General features: G+C 44.5%; 1 protein-coding gene across 2 annotated transcripts in view; it reads left to right on the forward strand.

Annotated features, from left to right (window-relative positions):
* Positions 1-25193, forward strand: part of slc35f4 (solute carrier family 35 member F4) — a 253416-nt gene that overhangs the window by 104116 nt on the left and 124107 nt on the right. Inside the window, exons 5-6 of one of the 2 annotated variants that reach the window (XM_041215000.1) lie at positions 5735-5750; positions 16870-16912. The exons of the other annotated variant lie outside the window; for it this stretch is intronic. Coding sequence (XP_041070934.1) covers positions 5735-5750; positions 16870-16912 — 59 coding nt within the window. The remainder of the gene's footprint in view (positions 1-5734; positions 5751-16869; positions 16913-25193) is intronic. 2 annotated transcript variants of the gene reach the window in all.

Raw genomic sequence — 25193 nt, forward strand, 5'->3', positions numbered from 1 at the left:
CTACCTGTTGGTAAAACACAAATCAGGTGGATTTATTATGGAAAACAAAAACAGAATAACCTGGAAAAACTCAGCAGGTCTGGCAGTATTGGTGGAGAAGAAAAGAGTTGACGTTTCGAGTCCTCATGACCTTCAATAGAACGGGTCATGAGGACTCGAAACGTCAACTCCTTTCTTCTCCGCCGATGCTGCCAGACCTGCTGAGTTTTTCCAGGTAATTCTGTTTTTGTTTTGGATTTCCAGCATCCGCAGTTTTTTGTTTTTATCTTTGGATTTATTATGGATCCTGTTTCCCTACAGCTGAGTGTGTCTGTATCATAGGACTGGAATGTTAACCCCATAACAGGCAGCAAGTGTACAGCTCACCAGTACTGTTTAAAATTGGAGATTGAATTAAACAGCCAGGAAGCGAAGCAAGTAGCAACAATACAAACAGTTAGAGCAATTAGCTCGGAATCTCCTTCACTCTTGAGCAGGGCAAGAGAGGTAGAATACTGACATTTTCAAACATATTCCTGGTTAAATGTAAACTTTCAATGAGTTGATAAACAGATAAGAAAAACTGTCCGCTACATTAAAATATTTTATGGGATATTGCATTGCAACAAATCACTTGCCCTAACTATAATAACGTATCTTGAAATTCATGGTATAAGGCAGCTGCCATTATAAGACGGTGTCTTTTCTGATCACCAAAAGCAGTCCGTCAGGAGATAAAGAAGTGTCCTGTCTGCTGTTTATCTGTTAAACAAAAATCACAAAGGTTTTACTTCAATTAACTCCTTGGACTGAAAACCAACATAATTGATCTTTCATAGATTTCTTAATTGTGTGGATGTAAAACATTGAATGATAAAACCCAAACTTAAATGTGAAAATAATTTATCTGAAAGACTTTCCTGTGTTATTTCTGGGAATTGTGTGAACACAGATGGGCTGTACTAAATCTGTTCATGGTAACCAATATAATCGTTGCTGTTTGTTATCATGAAAGGATATTAACCTGCCTGTTCTGATCTTTAATTGGTGTTAATTGGGACAGTTACTACAATCACATTCTCTCTGCTTGACCAGAGAGACCAGAGAAACATTGCACTTGTGATGAAGAGCAACTTAATCAGAAAGTCAAATTCTAGCAATTTCCTGAATCATTGTTTGACTTCTTGTTTTGTGTTCTTAAGTCTAAAGCAAAGAACATCTAATGGAACATTGAAATAGCATCCTTCAGTCACTTTGAGCAGGCTTGCTATTGAAGTTTTTGTAAACATCTAGACATCTGAATGGGAAGCACTTGAATATACAACCTCTATTGTTCCAGGTGCTTCTATTGGTTGTAAGCCGTAAGATCTAAAGATGCAACGGATTCAATGAAACTGCATCTTGTTTTCATCAGTGCTTTGGGCTCTGGTTTATGTGGCTGAAGGAAATATTCTGTCAAAAAAAATGGAATAACTTTCAGCTTGTTAACTGGCTGCATTCAGAACAACACGGTCTACATGCAATCTAACACGCAATCCTTAACGGGACTGCTGTATGCTGTAGGCTGTCAGCATAAGGGTAAATATAAAAATATAACCTGATTATGGAGCTCGACCTCCTCCTGATTTAGCCCCTCCATCTCACAAGAACAGTCTTGAGCCGACACCATCTAGAGCAGAAATTGTTCCCAGCAATGTTTTATGTTTTACATGTCGTGAATGCTATTGAAATCTTGGGTATATTGCTTCCTAATTGAAAAAAATCTTTCAGGCTACAAATTGTATAGCTGCTTAAGCAACAGCCAATAACCAAAGAGGTATTTCGTGCAAAGTTATATCTTTGTCAGCCTTGCCTATTTTCAATGCTCTTTCCACATGCTTCACGCTCTTTCATGTTACCGTTATTTTAGAATCTTCTGCAAAACCGTAGGTTGCAGACAGATTGAAATATTCATTTGCGTGTTATCTTTATGCTATAGTGGTTTCTACAGGAATATATGAAACCGCCCAAATAATTTTCCTCATAAAAACTGCCCCGCCCCCCGTAGAAGTAATAATTTATGATGGGGATGTGCTCCCGCAGCTACTGGACACGCCTACAACTTTGTACAGCTGACTATTATGTGTGAGACGAGAAAATGTGCCACAGTTCATTTAACAGCAAGTGCATCGCATCTGAGCCTGATCCTGATCCTGTCCTCACATGATTCCCAGATGTGATTTCAGAAAGGAAAACCACTGATGGGTCATCCACAATGGAATTTCAGAATTGTAACAAGCTGATTCTTGACACCAGAGAAATAGTTTGCAGTGTTTCTTATTATATATGACCGAGACCAGATACATGGAACATCTTTAAGCAATGGGCATACAGAAAAATAAAACAAATCCCACTGCATTTTCTTTCCCAAGGTAGAGACTTCAACTCGTCGGTGTTCCTTTCTGATCCTGAATACAACTTGTCAATAAATATCTGGGATCTTTATCATCTCTTTCTCGTGAAACCTTGTCATTGAAAATGATTCTGGTATGACGTGTTATTGTGAATAAGACCCTCAGAAAGGCTATATTGTCTTCAAAACAGTATATTTCAAATTGTTTTTGTCCTTCCTCCAGTGTTCCATTATTTATCTGAAAACTGCTTTGGCTGTCTCTTTCTCAATGTCACCATGGAGATAAGTTAAGAGACACAAACAGTGTATATCCAGTCATTTCAGCAAACAATTATACCAGAATGTGAACTAAAATTATACCCTGACACATCAAACCCTAAAGTATCATAAAGCATCAATTTAATCATTTCATTAAGTAAAACAGAAATCAAAATCTTTAATCATATGAGATTAAACCAAACTCCAATTTTACACAAAACATTGTAGGCATTGTTTTCGAAGACCTATCTCCAATTTTGACCATCCCTGGTCAATGCCCAATTTTCTTGTAATTCCCATTGTTTCCTGTATTTCTGCAAAAATGTTCCCTGTGAAATGTGAAACTTGATCACCTTTATTGGTAGTCCCCACCAGCAGCTTACTTCACTCAGTAGCAAGCAATGCAGTGAGTGGCATGTTAGTTCTGCATAGGAATGCCTTGATCCATATGGTGAATTTGTCAATAATTTTGAAGCAATATTGGTAACCATAGTTTGACCTGTGCTAGAGTCCAATAAAATCAATTTGGAGGTGGGAAGGGAGGAGTAGATTTGACAAAGGCACAGTTACGCATGCTAATAAGGATTATGTTGCAAACTAAACAATGTTGACAATGTGTTTTAATATTCCATTTTTTGATGTTATCTTAGCTGAATAATGGCTCCCTATAGGGTGAGAATAAAACTTGTGAAAGAAATCCTCTGCAAGTGGTGAGTGTATACACATGGTAAACATTGGGCATTCAAGCAGCTTGTGGACTCATTAGACTTGATCTGCCCCTATTGTCTTAGTATCGTCAACCCACTTAATAAGTGGTTTGCCAGAGGCATACCAGTCCTTGACCAATTCGCGAGGTTCAAATGTATCCTGCAGGAAAACGAGGGGAAGGCAGTGGTGTAGTGGTATTGTCACTGGACTAGTATTCCAGAGACCTGGGGGAATGCTCTGGGGTCCTGGGTTTGAATCCAGTAAAAATCTGGAATTAAAAGTCTGATGATGACCATGAAACCATTGTTGATTGTTATAAAAACCCATCTAGTTCACTAATGTCCTTTAGGAAAGGCAATCTGCTGTCCTTAGTAGGTCTGGTGTGGTCTACATGTGACTCCAGACCCACAGCAATGTAGGTGACTCTTAAAAATGCCCTTTGAATGAGGACAATTAGGGATGGGCAATAAATGCTGGCCTAGCCAATGATGCCCACATCCCATGAATGAATAAAAAAAACTTAATCCAACTTGTGTGATGCTAACATAGCTTGTGGTTGCCTCATTAGCTGCCCTATCAGTGAGTCTCCCTGAATGTTAACTTCTTGTATCTTTACCAATATGGCATGAAGCCTTTCTGGATTTGAATGCATGTTGAGTGTATTAAGATTTTCACATTGGATGATTTAAAATGATCTTTTTGATATAGCACGAAAGGCAGCATGGTGTTAATATTGTAGGCACTATTTGACCAGATATTGGTGGGTCATTGGGAGGTGTCCTTCAGAACTTACAGCAAAGCAGCTAGTTTGGTGTACAGAAGTGAATGGAGTACTGGTACTGGTTCACATTGTGAAGCGTGCAAGCACTGTATCCAGTCATAGGCATTTCATTTTGATGAAAGGAAGATCCACAGATAGGCACCTGTTGACCATTGGCAGTGGACCCTTCAACACGGGATGTGTTTTGAACCCCCAACAGCTGGCAGTGGACATGGTTGAGGTGCCCCAGATAAAGTAATAGTTGTGGAAGCAAGGTAGTTTTCTTTGGGGTGATGTGCAAATCATGCTCCATTAGTAGTAAAAACCAACAGACCAGCCTTCCAGAAGAAACCAGTGTGACTTCCTGTCACTTCAGGATATTTCAAGAGTGTAACTGTACTCAGAAAACAGCAAATGCCGACCAGTGATAAAGGTAAAATGTCAGATTGCTCATATAGGGCTATAAATGCATCTCACAAGCATTATATGTTTTCTCCACCTTGGTAAAAATCTGTGAGGTAAGTACAATACTAAGTAGATATGCTGAACCTCTTGACCCTTGATGTCACCAACAGCTTCTGGAATATTCCTGTAAAGGTAGTGGTGGGCATCAATTTAACTTTGCTTTTACTTTTGAGAATTAACAGTAAACCTGGGTTTTCCTGTCAAAGAGGTCTCTTAATTCTGTCACTATTTATCATAAAAGAATGACAATGGAGGTCAGTGATGTTTCACCAAAACTGCAGCCAAGCTTTGGTCAGTAGAAGTAACTTTGAGGTGGAATTCTTTATCTGGATCAGGTGAGATAAGTGGAAGTAGCTTCCATCACTTCAGTTTTCAGTTGTCCAATTGCCTTGGCGTGTGCTTCTGTCCAGTTTTCTTTGAACTCCTTGACCTTGAGTAGGTCATACAGGAATAAATGATCACTGGCAGCCCACCAACCTCAAAAAGACCACAAAGCTGTCAGAGAAATAAACAGGGTCTTTAGAGCACATCTCCTTTATATTGGTCAAGCTGCATCCTTTATCTGAGATATTAATGCTGAGGAAAGTAACTTCTGGCTGCAGCAGATTTGTCTTTCAAGTGTTCAAGTGGCTATGATGGATTGGGAAACTTTACTTAAAGGGATGACAGTGGATAGGCAATGGCAAACATTCAAAGAGCGCATGGATGAACTGCAACAATTGTTTATTCCTGTCTGGTGCAAAAGTAAAACAGGAAAGGTGGCCAAACCATGGCTTACAAAGGAAATTAGAGATAGTATTAAATGCAAGGAAGTGGCAGACAAATTGGCCAGAAAAAGCAACAGGCCTGAGGATTGGGAGCAGTTTAGAAATTCAGCAAAGGAGGACCAAGGGATTGATTAAGAAAGGGAAAATAGAGTACAAGAGCAAGCTTGAGAGGAAAACAAAAACTGACTGTAAAAGTTTCTGTAGGTATGTGAAGAAAAAAAGATTGGTGAAGACAAATGTATGTCCCTTACAGTCAGAAACAGGGGAATTTATAATGGGGAACAAAGAAATGGCTGAACAACGAAATACATATTTTGATTCTTTCTTCAAAAAGGACACAAATAACATACCAGAAATGTTGGGGAACACAGGGTTTAGTGAGAGGGAGGAACTGAAAGAAATCAGTATTAGTAGGGAAATGGTGTTGGGGAAATTGATGGGATTGAAGGCTGATAAATCACCGGGGCCTGATAATCTACATCCCAGAGTACTTAAAGGAGTGGCCCTAGAAATAGTGGATGCATTGGTGGTCATCTTCCGAGATTCTATAGACTCTGGGACAGTTCCTACAGATTGGAGGGTAGCTAATGTAACCCCATTATTTAAAAAGGGAGGCAGAGAGAAAACAGGGAATGAGAGACCAGTCAGCCTGACGTCGGTGGTAGTGAAAATTCTAGAGTCCATTATAAAAGATTTAATAGCTGAGCACGTGGAAAACAGTGGCAGAGTCGGACAGAGTTAGCGTGGATTTCCGAAAGGGAAATCATGCTTGACAAATCTACTGGAGTTTTTCGAGGATGTAACTAGTAGAGTTGATTTGGACTTTCAGAAGGCTTTCGACAAAGTCCCACATAAGAGATTAGCGTGGAAAATTAAAGCGCATGGGCTTGGGAGTAGTGTATTGAGATGGATAGAAAACTGGTTGGCAGACAGGAAACAAAGAGTAGGAAAAAATGGGTCTTTTTCCGAATGGCAGGCAATAACTAGTGGGGTACCACAGGGATCGGTGCTAGGACCCCAGTTATTCACAATATATATTAATAATTTAGATGAGGGACTTAAGTGTAATATCTCCAAATTTGCAGATGACACAAAGCTGGGTGGGAGGATGAGCTGTGAGAAGGATCCAGAGATGCTTCAGTGTGATTTGGACAAGCTGAGTAAGTGGGCAAATGCATGGCAGATGAAGTATAATGTGGATAAATGTGAGGTTATCCACTTTGGTAGCAAAAACAGGAAGGCAGATTATTATCTGAATGGCTATAAATTGAGAGCGGGGAATGTGCAACGAGATCTGGTTGTCTTTGTACACCAGTCACTGAAGATAAGCATGCAGGTGCAGCAGGCGGTAAAGAAGGCAAATGTTGGCCTTCAAAGCCAGAGGATTCCAGTAGAGGAGCAGGGATGTCTTGCTGCAATTATTCAGGGCCTTGGTGAGACCACACCTGGAATATTGTGTGCAGTTTTGGTCTCCTTATCTGAGGAAGGATGTACTTGCTATAGAGGGAGTGCAGCGAAGGTTTACCCGACTGATTCCTGGGATGGCGGGACTAACATACGAGGAGAGATTGAGTCGATTAGGATTATATTCGCAGGAGTTCAGAAGAATGAGGGGGGATCTCATAGAAACCTATAAAATTCTAACAGGACTAGATAGGGTAGATGCAGGAAGGATGTTCCTGATGGTGGGTGAGTCCAGAACTAGGAGTCACAGACTGAGGATATGGGGTAGACCATTTAGGACTGAGATGAGGAGAAATTTCTTCACCCAGAGAGTGGTGAGCCTGTGGAATTCGTTACCACAGAAAACAGTTGAGAACAAAACATTGTATGTTGTCAAGAAGGAGTTAGATATAGCTCTTGGGGCAAAAGGGATCAAAGGGTATGGGGAGAAAGCGGGAGCAGGCTAATGAGTTGGATGATCAGCCATGATCATAATGAATGGCGGAGCAGGCTCGAAGGGCCAAATGGCCTACACCTGCTCCTAGTTTCTATGTTTCTATGTGTTAATTTTAAGACCAGCAGTTGTAGCACTTCCTGAAGCAGTAATATTTGTTCATCACAGCTTTTGATGGAAAGAAACAAATCATCAACACCTTGTAACAAACATTTTGGATGTGAAAGGTTAATGACCTCAGTGGTTATTCGCTCATGAAAAATAATGGTAGGTTTATGAAACTCTGACAGGCAAGCCCAGATATATGGTTAATTCCCAAAAGTAAAAGCAAAGTATATTCCCTCCTCATTACAGGAATATTCCACAACCTGTTGGTGATATCGACTGTCAAGACACATTTAGCTTTCCTTGGCATTTGGGTTAATAACGTGGTGATCTCTCTCACCACCAGAGAGCAGACTGGAATCACTAGATTTAACTTCTGATAAATGATTGTGAGGTGCCAACTCCCACCTGGTTTCTTAACAAGCCAAATGGGCAAATTGATCATGAAAGTGCTTTGCTATTTAACACCTTGGTAGCAGCTCCGCAACTGTATTCAGGATAGTTCTCAGCTGGACTAGGACTCTGCTTAATTTTAACATGTATCAGGCAATTAACAACTCCTTCACCCTTCAGGCACCCACAGTCATGCTTGTGCCTAGTGAGAAAATGTTCAGTACTGTGGTTAAGCACCTGTGTATCTGGGTCAGCCTGTGGAGGTTAGAGACATATATTGATGCTTGTCTGGTACAATGTGGTTGGAGGAAACACCCTTGGTGAAACCATGGTCCATTGTTTGTATAATTGACAATTCGGCCACAATACTTGAGAAAATCTGATCCTAAAGTGCCTTAAGCATTTATCATTCTCATCACTACAGGCTGGCCAAAAATTAACCTTTTTCAGCTGAAGTCAAAATATGTCCCCTTAATTTTAGTGTGGTCAGACATCAAACAGATTATCCCCAATTTTTATCATCCCTATCTCCTGTGCCAACACATTGATGCCTTGTGTCAACAAGGTTTTATTGTCCAAGATGGCACTAGTGACTTCTCAATATGTTGATTAATGATTATAATATTGAACACTGGAGTGATTTTTCATGTCCCACCTCATTACACTTAGGGCCATGGTGGCATGTAGCCTCTTGGTGAAGCGGATAATAATCCTAGCCCTTTTTGGGATTATTCCAGATCAAGCATACTCCTCAGATGATCACTGTCACTTAAAGTTGAGAAAGACAGGCCTCACAGACACTTAAATGGGTCTGAAGAACTGATCCAACTTTCCCCAAATGAAAGGAACCACCAGAGAATATTACTGTCCTCTACTTAGGCTATCTAACAAGTTTTAGTTAGGTTATAACAACCCGGATATAATAAGGGCCTGGGCATCTCTCCTCAATAATGTACCTCTCCACTGAAGAGTGTACAGAGATGTGTTCTCGAGTTTGGACACAGAAGTCTCTACAAGACAATATATTTTCTAAATGATATAAGAGTTTATTAAATAACAACATGCATTTAACTTTTGATGGTAATTCAATTGCAATATTGACAGTTCTAGGAAAAGTAAGTATAATCTTATTTCTAATAGAGAATCCAGGTCATATTAATGTTACAGAGGGATATTTAAGATACCCTTCAATATCTAAAGTAGCATTTACCTTAAATCCCTGAGTAGAAAGCTATCTAGCAAGATACCTCTATCTCAATTAGGAGAGAACTATCATCACCACACCACAACAACCTTGAGAGATGCTGGAATGAATCCAACAAATCTAAAAATCCTGTTAAGTAGTTCTAATATTTATACCCTGAAATAAACCAGCAGGAAGCATGATGTACACCCAACATCATCAACATCCTTCAAGCAAACAGGATACTCAGAGGTGTAGACAGTGTCAATTCCTTTCAATATCCAGTTTCCAGGGGTAAATTTACAAGTTATTTAGGGTCATTCTTAAGTTTATTCTTTGTTAGATTGTAGTATCTTACAATTCACCAATGCCTTGCTGAAGTGATGTAAAGGTCAATTTCTGTTTTTTCAAAACTGCTTTGTGTTAGACGATATGCCACAGGACGTTATTGTCCTTGAGCACACAATTATGCCCAGGCATGTTTATAAACTTTTAAATCTTCACCCAGCATATGAACTCTGCTTTTAATTTTCAATCCCTGCTTCATAGGATAATCGCTTTTTAATCTTATAACTCCTTATTTGTAGTTGGACTCTTATAAATCTGTATTTATAGCTGCATTCTTTCACATTGATTCCAAATGTAATACCCATTGTAAAGACCATGCTAATCTATTTGCCTCAATTAATTCAATTAAAACTTCACTCAGTATTTATGTTTAGAATCATAGAATAGCTACTGCACAGAAGGGGGCCATTCAGCCCATCATGTCTGTTCTGGTTCTCTTCAAGACCAATTCAAACCAATCCACTCCTTAGCCCTTTCCCAGTAGCTCTGAAAAGCTTTACTCTTCATATAATTACCCAGTTCCCTCTTGATAACCATGATTGAATCTGACGTCACCACACTGTCAGGCTGTGCATTCCACATTCTAACCACTCACTTATGTAAAAAAGTTTGTCATAATTTCCTTGGGCTTTTGTACGCTACACATCAATTTATAAAGCCCAGGACCTTGTATCCCTTTTTAAACGCTTTCTTTGTGCACCTTGATTTTCCTCCCTAATGTTACCTCCATGTCCCAATTTGCCCACCCAGTTAGTTAAAACACTCCCTGACAGCATTAGCAAAACCACCTTATAAGGACATTGGTTCAGGTTTTGTTGAAGTGCAAATTGACCAGCCTATCTAGACCTGACTTCCCCAATGTCCAAGGAACATAAAGCCTTCCCTCCTGCCCTTTCATCCTACCAGTAGCATGTGGTACTGGAAGTACTCTGGAGATTTTTACCTTCAACGCCCACTTGACAGTCTCCTTTCTGGCTCCCTTAAATCTGTCTTCAGTACCTCATCCCTCCTTCCACCTATATCAGTTGTACCAATATAGATCATGACCTCTGGGTGATATGTTGGCCTTCATCACAAGGGGATTTGAGTACAGGAGCAAAGATGTCTTCCTGCAGTTGTATAGTGCCTTGATGAGATCACACCTGGAGTTTTGTTTCCAGTTTTGGTCTCCCTATCTAAGGAAGGATATATTTGCCACAAAGGGAGAGCAACGGAGGTTCACCAGACTAATCCCTAGAAAGGCGGGGTTGTCTTATGAGGAGAGTTTGAGGAAACTGGTATTCTCTAGAGTTTCAAAGAATGAGAGGTGATCTAACTGAAACTTACAAAATTCTTACAGGGCGTGACAGGATGGATGTAGGTAGAATGTTCCCCCTGGCTGATGAGTCTAGATACAAGGGACACAGTGTCAGAATAAGGGGCTGTCCGTTTAAGACTGAGATGAGGAATCTCTTCACTTAGAGAATGGTGAATCTTGGGAATTCTCTATCCCAGAGGGCTGCGGAAGATCAATCATTGAGCACATTCAAGACAGAGATCGATAGATTACTGGATACTAATGACATCAAGGGATATAGGGATAGCTTAGGAAAGTGGCATTGAGGTAGATGATCAGCCACAATCTAATTAAATGATGGAGCAGGCTTGATGGGCTGAATGGCCTCCTCCTTCTCCTATATTTCTAAGTCCTTATGGCACAGTAAGACAACATTCCATCCTGAATTCATGTCTGTGGCCACAGTAATGTTTGTCTGTTCCCCTAACTATTGAGTTCCCCCTGATTATTACTTTCCCAATCTTCCTTCATCCCCTCTGTAGAGGTCTGAGGTGCAGAGGCATCTGGGTGTCCTAGTTGATGAATCATAAAAGGCTAGTATGCAAGGAAAGCAAGCAAAGCTAATAGAATGTCATCATTTATTTTGAGGGGAATTGAATACAAAAGTAGGGAGGTCATGCTTCAGTTATACAGGGCACTAGTGAGACCACATCTGGAGTACTGTGTACAGTATTGGTCACCTTATTTAAGGAAGGATGTAAATGCATTGGAAGCAGTTCAGAGAAGGTTTACCAGACTAATATCTAGAATGGGTGAGTTGTCTTATGAGGAAGGGTTGGACAGACTAGGCTTGTTTCTGCTGGGGTATAGAAGAGTAAGAGGCAGCTTGATTGAGATATATAAGACCCTGAGGGGTCTTGACAGGGTGGTTATAGAGAGGATATTTCCTCTTTGGAAGAATCTAGAACTAGGGGTCACTATTTAAAAATAAGGTATCACCCATTTAAAACAGAGATGGGTCAAAATCTTTTCACTTAGATGGTAGTGAGTCTTTGGAACTCTCTTCCTGAAAAGGTGGTGGAAGCAGAGTCTGAATATTTTTAAGGCAGATGTGGATGGATTCTGGTAAGCAAGAGGGTGATAGGTTATCGGGGGTTGGTGGGATGCAGATTTCAGGATGCTATAAGATCAGCCATGATCTCATTGAATGGTGGAGCAGGCTCGAGGGGCTGAATGGCCCACTCCTGCTCCTTGTTCGTATGTTTGTTTATGTTCGTATGTGGTGCCATGGGCTTAGCTCTGGCTGCACTCTCCGAGGAATTATCATCCTCAACTGAATATCAGCTGGAGAGTAAGATACACCGGGAGGAACTCCTGCACAAGTGGCCTGGTCTTGCTTGACTATCTGGCAGTCACTCATTCTCTCTTTGCCTGCACACCCTTAATCTGTGGGCTGACCATCTCTAGCAATGTGGGGTGGAATCTTACCACTTCAAGCTTTGGTGGAGTGTCGGGACAATTTTCCATCTGGGAATATGAGTAGTGGATCTTCAGGTTGCTCTTTCCGGAAGGTGACCAATTAAGGGTCCACTTCCAGGCTCCCCGAACAGTTAGGGAGGTTGGGTGGGATGACTCAGCCATTTTGTCATAGAAAGGATTTCTACTTAAGGACCATAGCATATTTCAGAGAAGCTCGTCAGCAGGAATGGTGAGGAGACCTAGGAAGGCTGTTCCCCAGGTCTCACACTCTTATCTGGACATCCAGTTGAGGAAGCTTCAGGGCTGCATTGCAGTGAGCTCTCCTTTGGGTGGGAGGTGGAGGACAGCTTCTCCAACCAAGCGGGCACAGGAATTGAACAGCAGTGTGGCCCTTTTAACCTGAACAGGTGCAACAGGAGGATCTAGGACCTCAGGATGGGATGACAGATGAGTGGTATAACACTTTCAGCTGCCAAGCCCCACAATCTATCTTGCCCAATATTCTCCTGCGCAGCATCCCTCCGAACAACAGACCTTGCACTTCCTCTGTTTCGTCTCCCTACCGGCACCTCCCATCCCCATCTGAGCAGACAACACTTGCACTCACCCTCAGTCTATTACTCCCTCACATCCATGACTCACAGCTACCCTCCGCAAATGAAGTCATTCCCTCCTATCCACATAAGCCTTCCCTAACACTCACACCTCCATGCTTTTTCTCATTGTAGAAGAGATCACACAACTTGAGTCAGAGACACGGGTTTGTTGGTAGCAGCTAGGGGGAGACTCTCCAGTGACAGGCATGTGGCTGTGGAAGAGGCAGCTGGTGCTGCTGTCGGTGTTGCTTTTGCTGCTGTTGTAGCATGTTGCAGTGGAAGGTTCCATGCTCTGGACCCTCAGCAGAGTGGGGGTTGCTGTGTGGCTGCTCCTGTGCACCTTTGAAATTTGTCAGCAGGGATATGCAGATGAAGGTGGATGAGGTGCTGATCATGCAAAGTGCCTTCCAAGCATACCACACATTGTTAGCATCCTCTGACAGAAGGGGTGTGAGGCATAGCAACCTCCCACCTGGGAATGTCTGCAGCTCTTCAGTGTAACCAATCAAAGCCCTCACTGCTTGTAAGTTTCACTGAGGCAGTCCCTCTCACTGTTCTATTGCCTTCTGCAGCCTATTGGTTTGGAGACAGTGTGGTATAGCTCCTTTCTTGGGAAAGGAGGATCCAACAGGGAAAATCCCTTTTAAATTCCTCCTTAACGAATTCAGTTGCTTTCATGCCTCAGCCATGCGTGTTCCTGACTTCTCCACAAACTCACCCCGGGAAAGATGGAAAGATGTGGGCCATCACGGAGGTGTTGGTCCCACGGTATTTTTTGGAATTTTCCATTTCCCCTGCCTCCGAACCTGCCTCCATTGGCCTAGCCCTGTAGTATCCACAAAATTCTCAGTCTCATGGGTGCACCACAATGACTCCAGGTGAGATCTAAAACCCTGAGCTTGAACTCCTTTAGCTGACAGCGGCTCCTGCAAAAGAAGTGTCCTGGACTTCCCACATGGAACAGGATGTGGACTTCATGGGACTGAGATGCTCTGCCATGCCTCTGTTTATTGTAACACTATTTATCATAAATAAAACTTAAGACATTTAAAACAAACTTCAATTTTAAAACCTGCTTTTAATTAATCTATTTAATTTAAATCTGCTATCTGTTGCAGGCTGACCTGCAGCCATAGCTGAATTTGTACAACTTCAGTTTGAGCTTCCACTGTAGCACTCCAATGTTGTGCGGCTTCTACTTGTGCTGCATAGAAAGCAGAGACATTGGCCATTGGATGCTACATCATGGTTGGGTCCACAAGTCTGGGATTGGAATTAGTCACTACTTCCACACTTGAAGTGATGGACTCCAAGCTTTGCGCAAAACCGTGTGTAAGGTTAGTGCCAGATTCCTCCATGCTCCTGGGTAGTGACAGCAGGCTTTCAGGCAGGCTTGCCAATGCTCCAAATATTTGTGTGTGCCTTCCCATCAGCTTTTTTCTGCAGGCCATCCCATTGAAATCCTCGCCTAAGTTGTTTGTAGCAGAACTTGTTTGCAAGCTCACCATCCAGCAAACTGGAACCTGTACTACCATTTCCCTGCATCCTGGCTGAAGGCCATCAGGGTCTGGTGACTCACCACATTCAAGTCCCACCTCTAAGCTACCCTCTAAAGTACAGGCAGTGTCAGTATCTAATGGTAAGTGTGAGATCAAATGACTGTGTTTCTTCATCATCAGTTTCTTCTGTTTCTTCCAATTCTTGCTCCTGCACCACTCCCTGGTCAGGTTGCAGTTCTTGGGCATTTGAAAGGACAAAGATACAAAGTCTGTGGTGGGGGAGAGGGGAAAGCAGGTGGTGTATCCTGAACAAAAACAAAAATACCTGGAAAAACTCAGCAGGTCTGGCAGCATCTGCGGAGAGGGACACAGTTAATGTTTCGAGTCCGAATGACCCTTCAACAGAACTAAGTAAAAATAGAAGAGAGGTGAAATATAAGCTGGTTTAAGGGGAGGGTGGGACAAGTAGAGCGGGATAGAGGGCCAGTGATAGGTGGAGATAACCAAAAGATGTCACAGACAAAAGGACAAAGAGGTGTTGAAGTTGGTGATATTACTTATAGAATATGCTAATTAAGAGTAGAAAGAAGGACAAGCAAGGTACAGATAGCCCTAGTGGGGGTGGGGTGGGATGAAGGAATCGAAAAAGGCTAAAAGGTAGAGATAAAACAATGGATGGAATACATTTAAAAATAATGGAAATAGGTGGGAAAGGACTTCCTGTAAGGACTCCATCTCATTCTCTCAGTTCCTTTGCCTCTGTCACATCTGTTCTGATGATGCCACTTTCAAAAACAATTCCTCTGACATGTCCTCCTTCTTCCTTAACCGAGGGTTTCCACCCATGGTGGTTGACAGGGCCCTCAACCGTGTCCGGCCCATCTCCCGCGCATCCACCCTCACACCTTCCTCTCCCTCCCAGAAACATGATAGGGTCCCCCTTGTCCTCACTTATCACCCCACCAGCCTCCGCATTCAAAGGATCATCCTCCGCCATTTCCGCCAACTCCAGCATGATGCCACCACCAAACACATCTTCCCTTCACCCCCCCGGCGCATTCCGCAGGGATTGTTCCCTCCGGAATATCCTGGTCCACTCGTCCATCACCCCCTACACCTCAACCCCCTCCCACGGCACCTTCCCATGCATCTGCAGAAGGTGCAACACCTGTCCCTTCCCCTCTCCTCACCATCCAAGGGCCCAAACACTCCTTTCAAGTGAAGCAGCATTTCACTTGCACTTCCCTCAATTTAGTCTACTGCATTTGTTGCTCCCAATGCGGTTTTCCTCTACATTGGAGAAACCAAACACAGACTGGGTGACTGCTTTGCGGAACACCTTCAGTCTGTCCGCAAGCATGACCCAGACCTCCCTGTCGCTTGCCATTTTAACACTCCACCCTGCTCTCAAGCCCACATGTCTGTCCTAGGCTTGCTGCATTGTTCCAGTGAAGCTCAACGCAAACTGGAGGAACAGCACCTCATCTTCCGACTAGGCACTTTACAGCGTTCCGGACTGAATATTGAGTTCAACAATTTTAGATCATGAGCTCTCTCCTCCATCCCCACCCCCTTTCCAATTCCCCCCCCCCCCCTTTTCTTCCCAATAATTTATATAGATTTTTGCTTTTCCCACCTATTTCCATTATTTTTAAATGTATTTCCATCCATTGTTTTATCTCTACCTTTTAGCCTTTTTTCAATTCCTTCACCCCATCCCACCCCCACTAGGGCTATCTGTCCCTTGCTTTCTACCCTTAAATAGCACATTCTTTAGATAATATCACCACCTTCAACACCTCTTTGTCCAGCTGAGTTTTTCCAGGTATTTTTGTTTTTGTTTTGGAATGCCAGCATCCGCAGTTTTTTGCTTTTATCTTAGTGTATCCTGAAGCCATCTGCTGCTGTAATGCAGAAGAGATTAAGTCATGAGGGGAGAGGTGCAAGGTTAGATACAACCTGCTGATGGTTTCAGCCCCACCACTGGTCTCTACCTGTTTTATTCCAGAAAACCAGACAAAATCTTTAGGCACTTTATAAGCTTTTATTTGCAGAGGAACACCTCGGGCAGAATTTTACATCACATGGGTGAGCGCGTACCCAACCTGATCAGGTGTAAAATAGCACATGATGACGTTGGCTAAGCATCCCAACGTCATCGCGCACTTGGACGATATTTCAGTCGGTGGACGTGCCCGGGAGTTGGCAGCATGCCTGTCAACAATTAAGAGGCCTATTAAAGCCACTAAAGTATTAATTAGCGGCGATTTTTCACTGCCCTATGTTACTGTTCAGGTGAGTGAGTCCTATGTGGGGACATTTGTTTCTGATTTTCAAAATCTTTATTTTTGATTTTAAAATACTTCAGCTTCCTGCATTTAGGGAGCTTTCAGTGCACGCTCCCCTGCGCAAGCACAGACTTTTGCGTCACCCTCCTCCCGCCTCCACCCCGGTAGCACTGAACTTCTCAGCGCGCCTTTCACGTTGGCTGCCCGTTAATTGGCCATCCAGTGTGAAATTGCAGATGGGGGCCGATCATGGACAGCGGGCCATTTCCCAGCTGCTCCTGGGTCCACGCACCCAACAACCCGAAAATCCTGCCCTTACAAATGGTCACCTCCAAACCCAACATTCACTGTTTCTATGTATAGGAGCCGAAGTGAATCCCCAGCTAATGCCTACCACCTGAATGCACTAAATACTGAATTACTTTACAGTATCATGGCACCCTGTTCCCAGTTCCTTCATAGTTCTTTCTGGAGAGTGTCCTGGTTCCCTGTGGACAGATGACCTCTCTTGTCCTATCTGTCTCCTGAACTAAGGCCTCCAGTTCTGTGTATTACTACACAATTGGTAGACCTCAAAGCCTGCTGTATATTACTATAAAATTAATAGGCTTCAGTCATGGCCACTCCCATGATGGAGAGCACTGTCTCCTCCAGCGGGGTGAGGATGTGTGGCTGTGCCTCTCCCCCTGCTGCTTAGGAGCTGCTACCTGCAGTTGTGTGCCACTTTGTCCTGCAAGAGAGAGAAGTGTGTCAGTGAGTGTGATGCAATCTGTTTGGGTGGTGTTGAATAGCTGGCAATGTATGCAAGCTTTGAGATGTGGGTGTGAGGGTTGCAGTGTGAGGGTGAGGTGAAGCTTTGAATGTGAGCCATAAATCTGTTTGATGCTGATTTTGTTGTAAGTGTATTATGTAGGTGTGGTGCATTGAGCAGTCTCTGAGGCTAATGGTACAGTTGGTGGGATATGGATTTGAATACACATTTATTGACCTTGGCCACTTGTGTGAGAGGTCATTGAACTTTTTACAGTACTGCATGCAGCCCCTCATAACTACACTACTGGCATTGACTGTGGTGGCATTCTGTTCCCACTTTCTTCCCAGTTCTGCCTGAAGTGTCTCCTGGCCCCTTATGGGTAGATGACCATCTCTTCCTGTCCACCTCCTGTACCAATGCCTCCTGTGCTGTGTCAGAGAATTTTGGAGTATGCTGTCTGCCATGTTGTGCCATTCTTATATCTTTCCCAGGTCAAACGGTCAAAATCATTTTTAAAATGACTTTCAGCGCTGCTTCAGTCAAAATGCACATCTGCTTTAAAAGTTACAGGTTGGTTTCAGATAATGCAATCTAGATTCTCATGATTTCGCACCCCTCCCCACACCCACCCCCTCCCCCCACCCCCACCGCCCACCAATCTCAGGTCAGGTGTGCAGCTGCTCAGCAGTGTGCTTAGCACCTTACAATCATTTAAATGAGCAGGCAGCACAAAGCTTGCACGCTGTTTGCATCAAACAGGTCCAGGTTAATTAAGCATTGCCAACCCCATACCTTTTTTCAGGGTCTATCCAATTTTTCCCCCAGTATCTTTAAGCGGTAGACATATAGAGAAATAGAACGATACTTTCTCGGTAGAGATCTAGCCCTATTGTTTTTCCTTTCCAACCATGATGCTCTCTACAACATTAATAAAACTTGAGACCTGTTTCTCGTTAAATCTTTACATTGATAATAGATTATGGGATATGTTTATGCGAACATGACCCCTGGAAAAGATGTATTTCCTTTGAAACAACAGACGCCAACATGTTTTGATCCTTCGTCCATTGTTCCATTTCTTAGCTGAAAACTGCCTTGGCTGTTTCTCAATGTGACCATGAAAATAAGTCAAGAGGCACAGACCCTAGCCACAAAACCTCTCTTACGGAGGGCAGGGGAGATGTCTTGTGGCTGGCCTGCTCTTGTGCCTATTGAGGCCCTTAACTGGCCAATTAATTTTACCCATGCTGGGTTGAGGCCCACGCCATGTGGGAAGCTGTTGGCCAAGATGAGGGAGACCACCTATGAGGGTTCCCTGGAGCCTTTGGAGGCAACCCTCCTCCCAAAGGCCTTCAGACCTTTAATCCTTCCCCCCGCCCTCTAGAACCTGCCGCCCCCAACCCCCAACTCTGGACTTACCTGGGCTCCTCAGCATGGTGGGACTGTCTGTAGTCCCAGCAGTGGTCATTGCTCCCAGCAGCTCCCTAAGGTGGGGCTTCCTACTGAGATAGGGGCGGAAGCCTCAACTTAAAGCAACTAACGCTACTACCAGTATTAAATTGCTGCTGGGCAGCCATCAGGATTGTGGGCGGGCCACACTCCCACCCCAAAAGACTTTGCAGTCAGGGGATCAGGGACCAGAGATCTGTAAAATCCAGCCCAATACGAATGCAAGGTGAGTAGCTCTTTATATATAGCCTGTTGTAATAAGAATGAGTAATACTTTTTAGTTCTGAACACTTTTCCATGTAAAGACACATTTTGACAAATTGAGGTACCCTAAGGCAAAATGTTAAAGCATTTCATTTCAAGTACAAAGAAAAAGCACAATTACCCATGACTGACAGAAGATTCACTAAAAATACCAGAGAGTCATTTTCAGTTATTTGTACAGTGAATGTCATGTAATCATGCATAACAATCAACATTTTGTATTGGCCTAGGTATGTCACTTGCTATTTGAAGTTTTAGATTTGTTTTTCCCTTTACATCTTTCAAGGCCACAGCAATTTCCTTTTCTTGCATGAAAGGCAATGGGTGGAATTGTCCCAGATTTGCACTAAGTGCTGTAGCGGGCGTGAAAGAAGATGTTTTACCTGCCGGCCACAGTCTCTGATTAGGCCCAGTATAGTTCCCTTCCCACCTCGTCAATGGTACAGCCACAGAAGACACGCCAGATCACTGGCGGACGGCCTCCGATTTGCCCACCACGCTGTTACCTCGCTGCTTCCTCACACTGGACTCCATATTTAAAATTCAGCCGAGCATACACTTCTCAATGCTTGCAGCCTGGTGAAGACATGACCTTGAAAGTCAAGAAGAGTAGAGCCCGCAATTCAGTGATGCACCCCTGGGACACCTTCTGGATGCCATGGAGGCCCGCCGCACTGTCCTCTATCCCTGCTCTGGCCGCAGGAGGCCCATCAGTCTCACTACTCCAGAGGCGGTGGCAGAGATGGTCAGTGTCAATGCTGCACACAAGAGGTCAGCCATCCAGTGCAGGAGATGGATGAATGATCTCATCCGTGCTGCCAGGATAAGGCATCTCATCACTCTCAACTCACCCCCTCACACATCACACATGCAATGGCATCTCACTCACTGCCAGCTTAAGGGACTACACCACTCACTCTCTCACACACACCCTCACATCCCCAACTGGGCTCATCTTCTCTGGAGACTGCTTCCTCATCCCATCCATGGCTCCACTCAGCACACACGCACACCGGGCGGGGTGGAGTGCCAGGCATCAAGGTCCTCACTGCGTTTGAGAGCCAAGCATTGGAGCTGGTCAGAGAGGACATGGACCATTCCTGCAGCGACAGTGAGGTTGGTGGCGAACACCCACATGAGGATCTTGCACCATAATCTCTCTCTCTCAACGCCACTGTAGGTCTATTGTTCTGTGTTCAACAATGGCTGCCTAGCACTAATAATCTCCACTTTCTCTCCTAGGCACATCTGACAAATGGCCCTCAGGCAAACTTGACCCTGACTCCAGCACCAAGAGCACCTGGAATGAGGACCCTGAGGACAGCACCATTGAAGACCCATCACGGCACTGACCCACACCCTCCGCCCAAGCAGCGACACATACTTCGGTAGGATCTAGATGTAGAGTAGCTTTGGGATCACAATCTGGTGAGCACAGCACACAATCTGTTCCACTGCAGACGGAGGCCTGGACATCCTTGGTCGCCAGCACTCGGAGGACTGCTGGAGGCAAGGAATCTGCTGAGTCCAAGTCTGACGATAAGCCTCTGGACTCAGTCCTCAATCGGTTGGTGGCTGCAAGGACAATCACAGGAACATCAAGAAGAGATGTGTGGCGCATTCCTCAAATCACAAGGGGCGATGAAGGAGTCCGTCTTCATTCAGTCTGAGGTGATAACACCGGCATGCCGATGCACTGAGGTGAGCAGTGGCACGATGGTGGCTGCCATGGAGACCTTGGTCCAGGCTATAAGCCCTGCACTGCTGTGCAGGCTGAACTCCATCGCTGATGCCATAGTTGGTCTCCAATAGTGTCAACACGAGAGGGGTGTAGGGCAGCTTGATCTCACTCCAGCTTCCCCTTCTCCTCAAGGAGTTAGCCAGGACATCAGGCACACATAGGAAGGAGGACCAGCAGCTTGACACACCGGGGCCATCCATCCAGGTGACTCCGGGAATGTTGGAATGTCTGACTGATCCAAATCCCCTCTTTCTGTGACCACCACAGCGCCAGCTCCACAGGCTAAGGAGGGTGCAGCTGGGCCACAGCAGGACACCAAAAGCAGGCTGGGGACCTCCAGGTCTCAACCTTTCAGATGACACATGCCGAAATCATCACAGATGGGGCGTTGCAGTCAGCAGGCTGCTTCCATCTCCGTTGTGGACGTCGGGGGAGCATTAAGGCATAGCGGCAGGGTTAGGAAGGTTAAGAAGATGTAATTGAACAGCCTGGGCATGGGTGTTAATCACTTGTACACAATGTTCACTATTGTAACTAAACTCTCAACAATGTCTCCCTGCCCGTGGCTCCTTGTTCTGATGAGCAGTGTTCATGTCATTCAGGTGTGAAACCTTGGTTCCTGCACAAGGTAAAGGCAGGTGTCTCAGTACAGAGCCTCTTCCCTGTGCAATGTGTAACCTTAAGACCAAAGTGATGGTCTAGCTTCACACTCACTGGACACATCATTACTGATGCCTGCACCTTGATGGTGCTTGTCATTGCTGCCAGAATGTCATGGGCAGGTGTCACAGAGTTTCATCATTCTCTCTGTGCGCTCTCAGCAAGCTACGATGATGCTCGACACCCTCTGGGGACTGTATCGCAGTGCTCCACCGGGCCTGTTGAGGCACTGGAGCCTCATTTTCAATATGCCTATCATTTGCCCCACCAAAGTCCAGATCTCAGCATGAGCCTCATTGTACTGGGGCACCGCTGCAGTCTGAGACCACCTCATGGGCTTCATCAGCCGTGTCCTATGTGGGTAGCCCTTGACCCCGAGGAGCCAAGCCTGTAGCCTCTCTGACCATGGAAGAAGTCAGGGACCTGAGACCTGCTAAGGATGTCAGAGCCTTGGACACTCCCAGGGAATTGTGCACAGACCTGCAGGACGTGTTTGTGGTGGTCGCACATAACTGAACATTCAGCAAATGGAAGTCCTTATGGTTGACATAGTTGACTGCTTGTTGCCATGGAGATCTAAGCGCTACATGAGTGCAGTCAATGACACCCTGTGCCTGTGAAAAACTAGAGATCTGTTCAAATCCTAACTCTTGCTTCCTGGCTTTCCTAATCCCAGGCGAAATGCACAAAGTTCTGTGCCTTTATGAAGATGGTGTCCGTGACCTCGTGGATACACTTGTGCATTGAGGCTTGTAAGATCCCACCCAGGTCACCTGTGAAGCCTTGGAAGGAGCCACTGGCATAAAAATTGAATGGCACAGTCACTTTCGTGGCCACTGGCAGGGGATGTCCTCCAAGTCCCCATCACGCCAAATCCTGCAGCAAGTGGCATTTGTGATTGACCAGTTTCCTTGACATGCGCTGTCTTCGGCGATACTGTTTCTCAATCATCTGCAGGAATCACAAGCACCGTCTATAGATCCTGGGTCTAGTGAGGTCCCTCCGAGCGATGGCTTGCTGTGGATCTCCAGCTGCATGCGCAGCAGGCCCTGCCGCCCCTTCATCTTGAGGGAGGTTCTCCTCCCTTTGTTGAGCCAGGTATCTTCGCCGCACTCTTCCTCTTCTCCTCTCCTCCCTGTAAGCCATGAGGCATACCACTAAGTCACCAGGTTCCATGATCCTGATGTTCTGCTACTGCAGGATCAAAGAGAGAGATGCTTGGGTTAGCAGTTGTGTCCAAAGGACCTCTCTTGGTTAACTCTGAAGGCCCCTTAACATATGCAGGAGAGTGCTGGCCACCGCTTGGATGGTGAGTGTGTAGAGCACTTCACGGCTGTCCAAAACCCTGCCCGCCTTTGCACCACTCCACCTGACCAATTGGCGACAGCTTTTCCCACTGGACTGCATGTTGTGCTCTCAGCTCACACACAGACATTCTCCTAACCTGCACTGCAAGGCTGCGCTGTTAGCTTTTAACCATGAGGGATACTGGTCCAAACCTTAATAAATACATTGCAAGGGGCTCTGAACGCCTCTACCAGTGACTCTTCCAGGGATACCTTTTACAAGGGGATTGTACAACTTGACCAGTCGACCAATTGTTCTGTTGGCCCCTAAAACGCATATTAATTTGCAGTCTGTGCCCGAGGGGCGAAAAGTTCTGGAGCATCTGGTGGCTCATTCTTGCTTTTGTGTTGCTTGAGTGGGCAGAAAATCTTCAGAGGCCTGACTCCAAGCATGTCAATGGAGCTGCTGCTGAACAGGCTCAGCTGTGGAAGAATGCTCACTTTTGACAAGCTTTTCCAAGTGTGTGGCTGCTTCCCTCACCCTCAACCCCCTGGCATGTGCTTGTGTACTTCCTTCAGTCTGTGCTGACTTGCACCTCCCCTCATCGCCATCCCCTCCCCCCCCCCCACCCCTCCCCTACCCGGCCTCACCCGCACTGGGGCCCTTGCCCTGGCACTGCTCTGAAAAGCAGCTGGGAAAAGGCGACTTGCCTGTGCCCCCTGCCTCCCAAATCCAAGGCGCCTCTTTCTTGATGACCTACGGGCGATGCTTGCAAGCGCTGTGCAAAGTTGTGTGCACTCACCTCTAAATTCCCCTTGAAGTTCATCTCGCCATGTGCACACCTTTTAAAGGCAGTCGTGAAGCACACTGTTCTGAAGCCATGCTGACGTGGGCAGTAAATTTGACTTGAGGGTTGGTTCCAGCATGAGGGCACTGTAATGAGATGCAAATGCATTAAAATTAAGTTTCCAACATTGAACGGCAGGAAACCAATTTTTGGCCATCTTGCCAAATCGCTCACTCATGCCCGCCACCAACAGAACCGGATGATTCTGCCCAACTTTTCTACTTCTGAAGTTTTATAATCAGAAATGGAAGCTTGTGCTAATTACAAATTGATTCCTGAGGAACCACTATACAAAGCTCGTTGCTTATTTAGTTCCTGCCATCACATTTGTTTGATCTCCCAGGCCTGGTAGGCTGACCATTCTAATAACTAGCAGTGGCTGTGGTTCATCCGAGAAAATTTGACAAAAAGTTAAAATCGTTATTTCGGATGTACAATAGGTATTAATGCTCCAAGGTAGATTTTGATTCCAGAAATGGAATGGGTATGCAATGAGTGGGATGTCCAGTCCAGTTCCAGTTGCAGGACTCATTACAATGCCGCTGGCAATCTGCACACCTAGAATGAGCACCATGCTGCAACTCGCTGGAACCAGGCTGGCTAGCTCGCACTCCTATCCCTCCTGGCTCCACAAAAATAATTACATGCTGACATCTTTGGGCCCTTTGTATCCTCTTGGTCAATTCAGTGGAACACAGGACACACTCTACCTATTTGTCCTCTATATTATATCAGAGACTTAAGAACATCATAGGGCCCTAGATTTGTATGGAGTAATGAGGCTCCCAACTAAGGCTTTCCTGCTGAAGGCTGCATTAAAATGGCAGCAGAGTGGTAATAGTACAGTAAATGATACGTAATAGTTTTAACTCTGTTACTGCCCTGTTCCTGCCATTAAATTTGACCCTTGAATATTCGCCTAAAGATGTATATTCTTTGAAGTTTAGAGTAAAAACTGTACCTTCTGGACTTCAGGCTTGCATGATATTGGGAAGCAGAGATAGCCGTCTTCTTTTGAATCTTTTGAGGTGCAGAAACCCCAGTGCATGCATCAAATTTGGCCAGCACTGTACATAGATTTTGGCACATAGCACCCACTCCTGGTTGCTCTGATTCAGACACTGTCTGAATTCCACTAGGCTGGAGTAAATAAACATTGAAGAGATGTCACAATGTGAGGTGACTCACAATAAGGTATCTCAATAAGCAATATGGTCAAGAACTGGCAAAGTTCAGCATTAATAGTCTTTGGTTAAATGAGTGTTTAAAAAACTCATCCCCACAGTTATAGGATCCTAAGCAGTCAAGTCACTAGAATCAGAATGACCTCAAGTATTTTAAATTTTAATAACCTTCTTAAATTGAAAATGCCAAAATCTTTTACAAGGAGTACTTTGTGCAGTCCTGTTAAAAGAGAAAAAAGGTTTGAAGAAAGTTTTGACACTGGTAATAAATTACATAAGTTTTTTTTATTTGTTCTCGGGGTATGGAGATTGCAGGCAAGGCTACGTTTATTGCCCAACATTGGTAGTGGTGGACCACCTACTTGAACTGTTGTGGTAGTTATGGTGATGGTGCTCTTACAACAGTGTTAGGTATGGAATTCCGTGACCTTGACCCAATAATGATGAAGCCATGTGCTAGAGACTCCATTAGAAAGATGGAATAGTCTGCACATAAGAAAGATGTACTTACCCACAGCCTTATCATGTATATAGTGCAAATAAAGTAGCTTTGAAGAAACCTACCTAAGTCAGACCTAAGTCACTTATGAGGAGAGAAAAACCTACCTCAAACT

The sequence above is a fragment of the Carcharodon carcharias genome, chromosome 20, assembly GCF_017639515.1.
Source record: "Carcharodon carcharias isolate sCarCar2 chromosome 20, sCarCar2.pri, whole genome shotgun sequence".
NCBI lineage: Eukaryota > Metazoa > Chordata > Chondrichthyes > Lamniformes > Lamnidae > Carcharodon > Carcharodon carcharias.